Source organism: Melampsora larici-populina (genome assembly GCF_000204055.1).
Source record: "Melampsora larici-populina 98AG31 unplaced genomic scaffold MELLAscaffold_110, whole genome shotgun sequence".
Classification (NCBI taxonomy): domain Eukaryota; kingdom Fungi; phylum Basidiomycota; class Pucciniomycetes; order Pucciniales; family Melampsoraceae; genus Melampsora; species Melampsora laricis-populina.
Genome location: NW_006768874.1, coordinates 108,743 through 120,207, shown reverse-complemented (window position 1 = coordinate 120,207; position 11,465 = coordinate 108,743). Strand labels below are relative to the sequence as shown.

Genomic DNA, 11,465 nt, shown 5'->3' with positions numbered 1-11,465 from the left:
TTTTTAACATAAATGACCTTTCTCCTCACTCTAAGCGGATAAAACTTGAGAGTTTGTTTTCTAAACAAAGTCCTTCATTTTGCATGTTGTCCAGATAGCTCGGTCAGTGTTTTTTTCCTTTCACTTCAACAAGATCGCAGTTGTTCAACATAGGCACTCAAGAATGATCGCTTTGTTGACTGTGCCATTCTACCAGACAAATACTGAAAGGGTTTGAAAAGCCATTGATGTTTGGATGGGACGGAGTGAGCCTACAACAAATGCTGAACAATTTTTTTTTGAAAATCAAGAAGTTTTCAAGCAAATCTCGATAGATTGGAACTGAGCAGAATTCTAACGGAGTGCAGCATACCAAGAAGTCTAACTTTCCCTTTGGCTTTCTAACGGCCAGATGTATCCATTTTTTGCACTTTTGTTCATTTCTTCAATTCTCCAAGAATGGCGCTCTTGTACGATAGCTGATTGATGATCTTGCAAAAAACACAAGGCTTCGGGTATATAAACCGCGTAACAGACTCATCCATTCCCACCATTCCATCATAATTCCAAACAATCAATACAAGCCTCATTCAATTCTTCGTTCATAACACTGCAAATATAATGTGTTTCTCCGCGGTGAAAAATGATTACATTTAATTCAAAAAATGATTAAAAGTGCATTAAATCTACATTAAATCTGCATTTTTCTGCATTAAATCTGCATTGAGAGATTTCTGTCTTTTACCACGAATTCGCAACTTGTCACGTGACCCGGTCCGTGACTGCGCAAGCATTCGTCCAAATTTCAAAAATCGATTATCCTAACTTTTTTCGCACTTTCGAATCACCTCTTCCACGCGATAACGGTCGACATGGAGCTCGACGACGCGCCGGATACGGGTCAGGAGAAACAGAATGTTCCAAAGAACATTCCTGCAACTCGCGACGCGTCCAACGCGTTTATCAACCCAATCGGACCCCAAGAACAGTCTAAATGGACTGCAACCATCCCACCTCCCAAAACCATTCCCCCTCTCAAGTTCGACAACGCTAGCTTTGGTCAAGGAGCCTCTCAGTCTCCCTCGATTCAATCTTCGGACTTAGGAAACTTTGCAAAGAAAAGGTCCAGAACGGACACACCTGGCACGATCGCAGCAGACCAAGCGTCTGAGTTAACGGGGAGTCCTAGGACAAACCACATGCAGAATCTCTTCCCAGGAGGAACTGAAAACCGAACTCTCAAGGAGATGGTTAGTAAGCTCTTGGAGGTCGTTAAAGCCGGCTTGCCGCTTGCGAACAAGTCAAAACAAGCCCAGAAAACATCAATCGATGTTGGAACTGCGGCCGACATTCTGGTTCTAACGGGAGCTGTCTACGACCAAGTTATGCTCGAAGACGCTCGCCGCAAATTCACGACCCCAGAAGCTCTTGCGGGATCAAATACCAAGAGTCGACCCATCATATTCAAGGGTAGGGCTACCGATGATACGTTATCAGCACTCACCGAACAGATGTCATATCTAACCTCAGTGGTAGAAAACCTACAGCCAAAACAACAACAAAAGAAGGGACTAACAGTCCCTTCTTACGCACTAGCGGCGTCCAAACACGCCACCACTAACACAACAGTGGGCCAACAGGCCAATAAACCAAAAGCCCAACCGCCTAAACTAACACCAAAAGCGCGACCAACCAATGTCGTCACGCTAGTACATGAACCAGGATCGGAGATCGCATATCCCGGCCTGTCAAATGCGAAGCTAATTCATGAGCTCAACAGGGTATTCAGAGCGTATGAAATCAAGCTCAAACCAGACGAAGAGGCAGCCATTGAAATAAAGAGTGTCAGACACCACCCTTCAAATGATATAGACTTATATTTTGAAACTGCAGCTCTCGCCACGAAGGTAAAAGAAATGCCTAAAACGTGGATTCATAGCGTTTCAAAGACAATGAAAATGAAAGAAGCACGCCATGAAATTATTGTCAATGGCATCTCGACAACATTTGACCCAAATGTCCAAGACCATGTTGAGGAGCTCCAAGTATGCAACGGAGATCTCCTCAAAAACATGCTTTTTGTCAGATGGCTAAACCCAAAAGTCCTAGAAGATTCAAACAAGAGACACTCGTCCTTATTGATAGGTCTGAAAACTGAAGAAGAAGCACAAAAATGTGTATCCAACAAAATATGGCACGGTCGAGGCAAGCATCTTACCTTCCGGAGCGGACCTCCCCCACGCAGGTGCTATAACTGCCAAAAGGTGGGCCACACCGCGCCTTCTTGCCCGATGGATCCTATCTGCCCATTCTGTGGGGATAAGCACCATTCACACAGTTGTCCAGAAAAGGGGAAGACCGACATGAAGTGCACAGCATGTGCCAGGAAGAAGGTATCATTGGAGCCTTTAACCAGTCTTAAAGCCTTCTTTGCATCAAATCCAAAAGACGTCATACATCACCCCTTCAGCCCAGCCTGTCCGACAAGGATCGCAGCGAGCGCCGGACCATATAATCCGAGCAGCTCGCCAAAGATTGTCATCATAGATAGCGAAGACATGAATTTATCTAAATGATAGAACAACATCTTCGCGAAATAATCACATCACAAGAAACAGTGGCGATTCTGCAACTCAACTGCCATCGCTCACCCCATGTAATGCACTCACTTTTCAACCACAGCCTAACTAATGATTTTTCCATGATTGCTCTCCAAGAACCGCATATCAACAGAGTTGATTACCTCCCCCCAAATCAAGCTAATTGGATTCTCATCAGCCCAACACCAGTGGCTCGAAATGAGGAATCAAGACCACGAGCATGTATATATGTTAGAAAAGATCTTCACGCTGCCCTCAACCCCATAACCTCAGTCTCACGCGACATAGCTGCGTGTACGGTAACTATTAATAATTTCACTATACTTATCTCTAATGTATACAACGCGCCAAAAAGCTTTTCAGGCTTTGAAGCGTGGGACACGCTAATGAACAGCCTTCCATCCACACTCCAACTGTTACCATCTATTGTGGTAACAGATGCAAACCTCCACTCACCTGTGTGGAATCCCATTTACAGTGACACCTACGACAAAACAGCCGATAACCTGATTGACCTTATGTCGAGATGGGACCTCAAACTCAGATCTCCTATTGGCGAACCAACATATGGTCTGAGTTCCACAACCACACGAGGGACAACCATTGACCTAGTATGGGTCAACAAACAACTTGATGATGTAATCACTGCATGCCTCATTGATACGGATGACAATACAAATCACTTCTCCGACCACCAATCACTGATTACCGTCTTCTCAACAAAAAAACACGATACTTCCTCCGACAACCAGAGCTCACGGAGAGGTAAGAACTGGAACAAGGTAGACTCCCAAGCCCTACTAGCCGAATTGAGGAGTTCTCTACCCCCAATCACAAGGCTAACAACACAGGAAGAAATCGACAACTTTGACAGACGACTACGATGCTCTATCACCGACGCTCTGAACAACAACTCGCCAAACAGGGCCCCACCAGGAAAACATAAACAATGGTGGCGCCCTGAGATCCTGGACCCGCTCAGGAAAGACGCCCGAAGGCTTCACCGAATATTCAAAGCAGATAAATCTGATGAAAACAAGTCAAACTACAGAAAAGCAAGAAATAAATTCAATAAGAATGTTGACAAGCTGAAGGAAGACAGTTGGAAAACTTATCTCTCAACACTTACTCACGAAACATTATTTCAAGCGAAGAAATTTGCCTCAGGTCGAAAACCATCTTCTCTAGTCAATACGCTCATATCAAACGCAGGAACAATATGCTCAACAAACGAAGAAAAAGCTGAGCTTCTTTTTCAAACTACATGTGTTGCCACAGCACCATGTAGAATAGACGAAACTGAAATTCTTCAATTCCCAATCAACACAGAAACTCGACCAACAGACCCTTCAATGCCTGATTTTTTCACGTACTTAACGGAAGAGAACATCAATGTAAGGTTCGGGAGGAACCTTCACTAGACACGTCGAGCGGGACACTGTGAGGCACAGTGAAGGGTTTCTAGAACCCAAGAGACCTGATTTTGATTTCAAATCCAATCGAGAACACGTCTGGTTCCGAAGGATAGAGGGATTATAATCAGTCCCGATATCTCTAAGGATAACAATAGTAATAATAAAAGAAAAGAAAGAAATAAGAAAGTAATGACTATACCTGGTTCCGAAGGATAGAGGGATTATAATCAGTCCCGATATCTCTAAGGAACCAATCGGCAAGATCGAAATGAAAAGAACTATATATAGAAAATGAAATTTAAGATTTAAGTATTTAATATTTAAGTAATATCGTTACGTGTCTTGTAATGACCGTAGGTCTTACAATCAAAGCAGTGGTCACAAGTATCCCACCACTAAAAGCTCCAGGATCGGATATGATCCAAAACTGGGTGTGGCAAAAAACTTGGCAACAAGTTAAAACTCACATCAGAACTCTATTTCTACAGATATCGGAAACAGGCCTCATCCCACAAGATTGGAAACAGGCACAAACCATCATGATTCCGAAGCCAGGGAAACCAGACTATACGGCAGCTTCGGCATATAGGCCGATAGCCTTGCTGATTACTCTGAGTAAGATATTCGAAAAACTCCTCACCAAACACTTGTCTGCTCATGTGGAACAGAAAAGGCAACTACATGAAGGACATTATGGCGGCCGACCCAATAAATCAGGACACAAGGCTTTGACACACCTGGTATCCTGGATTCGGAAAGAATGGACCAAGGGTAATATAGTCGGAGCCCTGTTTGCTGACGTGAAATCAGCGTTCCCATCCGTCCACCACCCAAGACTACTATCTATCCTCGAGAAAAAGGGATTTCATAGCCAAACACTAAACCTTCTCCACAACTTCCTAGAAAAACGCCAAACAACACTCTCGTTCAATGGCTTCGAGTCCAAGCCTTTCGAGCTGACGCATGGTTTACCGCAAGGATCACCTTTATCACCGCTACTCTATCCATTATACAATAATGCATTACTGGAAATCACTGACACCATTGAGAATGCTACAGCTTTAGGGTTCATCGATGACGTGGTTCTTCTCACAACTGCCTCAGACAAACACCGACTACGATCTCAGACGCAGACTCTAGCATTCCGCCAAAACAATTGGGCCAAAGATCACGGCGCGATATTTGATATCAAGAAAACTTTTTGGGTAATCTTTAGCCCAAAAGACCAACAAAATGATGCTGACGTCCCACCGACTATCAGTTTTGTTGACAGGAAGAGCATCTTACCAGAGAAAAAAGCAAGGTGGCTAGGCATTACCATTGATGACAAGCTCACATTCTCTCAACACAGAAACGAAATTATAGCGAAAGGCGGGCAACGCGCAGGCTTCTTGACCACCCTGTCCAAATCAGAGTGGGGAATCTCGCCACGACTCATGAACACACTCATTACGACAACAATCCACACTGCCCTTGACTATGGCGTAGCAGCGTGGCTCCCCTTTGAACCACCGCAGTACTTCACAAACAAACTCAGCATCATCGACAAAACCTGTGCTTGAGCAGCACTGGGGGCACTGTCGACCACACCAACCATATTCCTCCGACATGACGCAAACCTGATCCCTCCTAAAATACGAATTCAGGCCAAGATTATGAATTTCATGGCAACATCGCTGACAAAACCATTGTACTCCCCTATCTACCACTTTGTGAAACAGGCTCAGAATTCAAATCCACGATGCCATCACAACCCTTTTCACAGATTCTTCCAACACGAAGTCAGCAAAGAACTAGACGATGTTATACAACAAATTCCGCTTGATCCCTCCGACATTTTAATACGCCCATCAAATTACTCAACAGTGATACAAGAAAATGAAAGTATGGCGAAAACTAACGCCAATAATCTCACAGCGACCTTAGAGCATGTAGTCATTTTCACGGACGGCTCGAGAATTCCATCAAGCACCACTGCAGCAGCGGCTTGGTGCAAGAACACCAAGAAATCGACAGCGGAACACCTTGGAACGGCCCGCATGCACGGTATTTATCAGGCAGAATATCGAGGTGTACAACTAGGACTCGCCATGGCCCTACAAACGGTCTCGATACATACAAGAAGGACAACTATATTACTCGATAATCAAAGTGTCATCAAAGACCTTAGATCAAACAAGCTTCCTATCACTACGTTAGATGACAGAAAGGAAACTTATAAACTGATGAATTATTTACATACAACCTTTCCAGAAATGCGAGTCACAATTCGATGGTGCCCAGGTCATGCAGGGGTACACGGAAACGAGATTGTCGACGAGATAGCAAACAAGAAAGCTCGAACCAAGTTACCTAGCACATTCCGTGCTAAACCAAACGCTGCAAGTTTTCTAACGGCAATCAAAGAATGGCGCGCAAAAAATTCAGAAATCACCGACCAGCAAGATTTGAAACGCTTAGGCCACAAACCACAACAAAAATTACATCTCAAACACCTATCCGAACTTAAAAAACACTCAGTAGGATTCATCACACAATTACGATCAGGACACGTTCAACTAAACCAATACCTCTGCAACTTTGGGCAGATGGGAAACCCAAGCTGCGACTGCCAAGAAGGCGTCGAAACAGTTGAGCATTACTTATTCATGTGCAACAAGTTCAAGGAAGAACGCAAACAATTCGAAGAGAACCTCAAACAACTCGACCTCCCATCAAACACCTCAATACTCAACAAACCAAGAGCTTTCAAAGCGATCTCTCAATTTGGTGATAGCTCCTGGCGACTGAAAAGTTGCTGGAACTGGGCTGTCATTGAAAATGAGGAGCTGCCAACAGACAGGCATCCACCGAGAGAATAAATTCTTTCCTCCCCCATCCTTTAGCGCCAAATAGTCTCTACTCACTTTAATAACATGTACCTTAGTTGAAACAGCCAACAGCAACCTTTCCCCTGACACAGCCAGAGGGGTTTTACCGGTGCTGGAAAAACATGCAGTGTCTAATAGCCGAAAGGCTCTAATGACACTTAAAGCAATGAAATAAAAAAAAAAAAAACCATTCCATCATAATTCCAAACAATCAATACAAGCCTCATTCAATTCTTCGTTCATAACACTGCAAATATAATGTGTTTCTCCGCGGTGAAAAATGATTACATTTAATTCAAAAAATGATTAAAAGTGCATTAAATCTACATTAAATCTGCATTTTTCTGCATTAAATCTGCATTATTAATCATTTTGTGCATTAAGTGCAATCATTTTTCACTTCGGAGAAACACATTATATTTGCAGTGTAACATTCATAACTTTACACTCAAAATCATCATATAGCAATCTCAGTTCAACTTTAAAAAGAAATCATCTTTTTTCAATGGCATCAACACAAATCACCTCCCCCAGATCCGACAAAAATACTTTAAGCCAATCCCAAGAGATTCAGGCATGGGGAGAGCTTTACATATTTGATCTCCCAAAACCTCTACGCGGAGCTCTATTCGCGAATGACCTGATATTACCTTATTCCCTTGCTCCCCAAACTAGTGTAGAAACTTCAGAAGAAATATGGCCTGGTAACCCCGAGTGGATCAAAAGGATTAAATTGTATAGTAAAGCCTACAGATTCGAATTCTTTCGTTGTGTTCTACCTCAGTCTTTTGGTCGTGAGAGTGGTTTGATATTTGATAAACCTCTTTCCGAATTAAGAAGATTACAATATGATGATAAAATTTTAGGTCATAGACGTTGGACTTTGATAATCTTTGGAAGAGCAAAAATTGCTGCTATACATCTTCAAACTGATTTATTGAAACGCGACGAAAATGAAACTATCAAAGACAGATTGGTGATCCTCAAAGATGAAGTGAAACGTTAGTTTTCAGTACTCTTATAGAATTCTTTTATCCTTTTGATTCAAACTGACTTTCATCTACCAATCATACTCTTAACATCACTATTGATCTAGCTGTCCTGGCGGTTGAAAGGAAAAAAGTTCATTCAAAGACCAAAAAGGAAAGAGTCGTCGAAAAATTGACTCGTAAAAGTTCAACAGGAGTTGATAGAGACCCCATGAATAAAGACCTCATGAAACAGGTACTTGCTTCAATTCTGGATTCTGACTCTTCATTCCCTCTAATACCCCCGGTGTCTAATTCTCTGTTTGTCTCATAGGCTGGCTCCGAGCTCTTGGTGTCTTGGGAAACTGAATTAGAAAAATCGGAACTTATCTTTGTTGGTGCTAGTAAGAAGGAAATCTCAACTTTCTTTCCAGAATCATCATCATTATATAACAAACTTCGATCTTTTCCTTTTGACTTTGGATCTCCGGTGAGTAATCTTCTTTAAAATTCAATTTAGTTGGATTTGCTATTCTGATGCAAGATATTTTTGTGTTTTCTATTGAACTTGACAGAACATTGAGGAGCTCAAGCGTTGCTACGTGAAGCTCACTACAGCTAAGCTTCACCTTGACTTATTAACACAGGAAAAATAGAGGATGTCAATACGCATTTCATTTTCATTGATTGTACATAGCCATTTTTTTCAAGCTTTTTTTTGCTAAATATATCAGTCGTCCCTTTATTGAAATCAGACAGTTAGATTTTCTTTAATCATTTGCTTGAGATCAGTGATCACGTGGTTGCGTCGGAACTGGGTACAGTAACAGAAATTCGATGGTAAGAAGTGGATTTCCTTGCCAATCTAAGTCTTTCAATTGGCAATGTTCGTTTTGTATCATATTTTTATCTCGCATCAGCTCTATCATTTCCAGAAGCAGTTCTTAACTTCTTGCGAGACACTTGCTTCTGATGGGTCTTTCTGTTCCTTTTGAGTACTTCAGGGGTGCTCTTCACAAAAAACCCACCAGTTTCTCTGCTCTCTTGCATCAACCAAGATGCCACACTGGCGATCATACGGCGATGTGAATTGGCAGTTCAGATCATCACCATACTTGAGTGATCATCACAAGATTTATGGAATCAGGTGTGAGTGAGTCTTGAACAGGAAACGAAGTTGTGTGTACAAATGGTGTAGCGGCAATTTCCACGTATAGAATCAAAGGTCTTCAGACTCCACCCAAGATCAAACCTGAGAGGTTACTGGTTAGACGATGTTTCCCATTTTGAATGTATGTTGTTGATCAAATAGCTTGGTCTACCGGCCACAAGCGGTCGGTTCGTTTCAATCCACTAAGATACTCTGTCAAACATGGGCGCTCAAAAATATTTACTTCACTTCATGAGCTATTCCTCCAAACAATTACTCAAAGGGAAGTGAAAAGTCGCTGGCCTGAAGGCTGAGGATGAGATCAAGTGAGCTTGAAGTTGAAATGAATGCTGAACGAACAAGATTCGACGCTCAAGAATTTGTCAACCGACTTTTGACAGATTGGAACCGAGCCACATTCGAACGGAGTCCAACATACCAAGAAGTAAAAAGTTTAACCAAGAAGTCCAACTTTCCCGTTGACTTGCTAACGGGTATGCAGTTTTTTGCGTTTTTGTTCATCTCTTCGAGTCTCCAAGAATAACGCTCCTCTACAATAGCTGTTTGACGATTTTGCAGAAAAACGGACAAGGCTTGGTGTATATAAACCATGCAATCAATGAGACTTAATCCATTTCCACCATCCCATTATCCAATTTCAAACAGTCGATAATAAAGCAGTTTTAAAATCTCTTCTACAGCAATCATAATATTTCACTTATAGTCATCATAAGCACTTTCATCGTCTTTATACAGCAATCTTAATCTTACACTTGATAATTTAACATCTTTGACCAATGGCATCAGCACAAATCATCTCTCCCAAATCCGACGAACATACTTCAAACACTTCAAGCCACTTGCAAGAAATTCAAGCATGGGGAGAGCTTTATATCTTTGATCTCCCAAAACCTCTACGTACAGCTCTTTTCACAAAGAATCTGATCACGTTCCCTTATGGAACTTCTCTAGCTCCTCAAGCTAGGATAGAAGAATCAGAGGAAATTTGGACTGATAACCCTGGATGGATCAACAGGATTAAATTGTTTGATCAAGCCTACAGATTCGACTTTTTTCGTTGTGTTTTACCTGAGTCTTTTGGTCGTGAGAGTGGTTTGATATCTGAAAAACCTCTTACTGAGTTAAAAAGATTACAATATGATGATGCAATCTTTGGTCATAGACGTTGGAGTTTGATAATCATTGGAAAAGAAAAAATCGCTGCTTTACATCTTCAAACTGATTTATTGAAAGGCGACGAAAATGAAACTATCAAAGACAGATTGGTCATCCTCAAAAATGAAGTGATCGAACGTCAGTTACCAATCTCGTGTAGACTTCTTTTAGTAAAGGCTGACTTTTATTCATGAACCATCTTTCCAAAAATACTGCCAATCCAGCTGCCCCAGTTGTCGAAGGCAAGAAGGGTCGTTCGAAGAGTTATTCAAAGAGCAAAAAGGAAAAAGCTGTCGAGAAATTATCTCGTAAAAGTCAAAGAGGAGTCGATAGAGACACCATGAACAAGGTACTTGCTTCAATTCTAGATTCTGACTTTTCATTTCCTCTAATTCTCTGTTTTTCGTTTCATAGGCTGGCTCCGAACTCTTGGCGTCTTGGGAAAAAGAATTAGAAAGATCCGAACTTATCTTCGTTGGTGCTAGTAGGAAGCAAATCTCAACTTTCTTTCCAGAATCATCACTATTATATAATAAACTTCGAGCTTTTCCTTTTACCTTTGGAGCTCCAGTACGTGGTTTTGGTGATTCAATTCAATCAGTTTTGTTTCATAATACTGAAACTTTCCATATTTTTTTATATTTGATTTGACAGACAATTGAGGAGCTCAAGATGTGCTATCTGAAGCTTACTACAGCTAAACTTGACATCGAGCTTTAGATGTGACTTTCCAGGACTTGATCATTTGTTTTGCCAACACAAATCAGAGGCGTTATCTCCCAATACGCATATCTTTGTTGATTGTATGTACATAGGCATCCTTGTCAAAGTTTTCTTTTTGTGATTCATTCAGGGATCCAATCCTTTCTCGATTGCAATCAGACGGCTAGGTTTGATCTTTTACCATCTAATTGCAAGAACACCAGTGAGCTTCCTGCTTGCACTGATTATTGACAAGAATCAATTATCGGGGTAAAATGAGCTTTCAATTTTTATACACCGAGACCTAAAAAGTGAGGATACGTTCGGAATGGATGTGGCGGGCGGTTATGAGGATGAAATCACCTATTTTACCGACATTTAAGAGAATTGATGTTCTCCTGATGCAGGCACCAGAATTCCAGGCAAATTTACCAAGAGCATCAAGAGATCGAAAGTGTGGGCACAGCCCGCGAGTAAACCTCAAATACATGAACACAAAAGATCTCAAGCACATTTCCTTCTCTCTCAGCTTATGCAAAACAGAAAGAAAGTATGTGTCAAGTAAAGCGGTTGTATGATGTTGGTACACAAGATAAATTAAGCCG

At 41.7% G+C, this 11,465-nt stretch overlaps 3 protein-coding genes across 3 annotated transcripts; all 3 read left to right on the top strand.

Annotated features, from left to right (window-relative positions):
• Positions 1–851: 851 nt before the first annotated feature.
• Positions 852–1,503, top strand: MELLADRAFT_69775 (uncharacterized protein; the record flags this gene model as incomplete). The annotated part of the gene is made up of 2 exons (XM_007418877.1): positions 852–1,229; positions 1,477–1,503. The coding sequence occupies 2 exons, from the start codon at positions 852–854 to the stop codon at positions 1,501–1,503; spliced, it is 405 nt and encodes a 134-aa protein (XP_007418939.1).
• Positions 1,504–7,560: 6,057 nt separating this feature from the next.
• MELLADRAFT_69774 (uncharacterized protein) lies at positions 7,561–8,488 on the top strand (the record flags this gene model as incomplete). The annotated part of the gene is made up of 5 exons (XM_007418876.1): positions 7,561–7,568; positions 7,606–7,865; positions 7,961–8,088; positions 8,167–8,322; positions 8,408–8,488. The coding sequence occupies 5 exons, from the start codon at positions 7,561–7,563 to the stop codon at positions 8,486–8,488; spliced, it is 633 nt and encodes a 210-aa protein (XP_007418938.1).
• Positions 8,489–9,779: 1,291 nt separating this feature from the next.
• MELLADRAFT_114085 (uncharacterized protein) lies at positions 9,780–10,878 on the top strand (the record flags this gene model as incomplete). Its single annotated transcript, XM_007418888.1, has 4 exons — positions 9,780–10,296; positions 10,383–10,507; positions 10,573–10,728; positions 10,813–10,878. The coding sequence occupies 4 exons, from the start codon at positions 9,780–9,782 to the stop codon at positions 10,876–10,878; spliced, it is 864 nt and encodes a 287-aa protein (XP_007418950.1).
• Between the last annotated feature and the right edge of the window lie 587 nt (positions 10,879–11,465).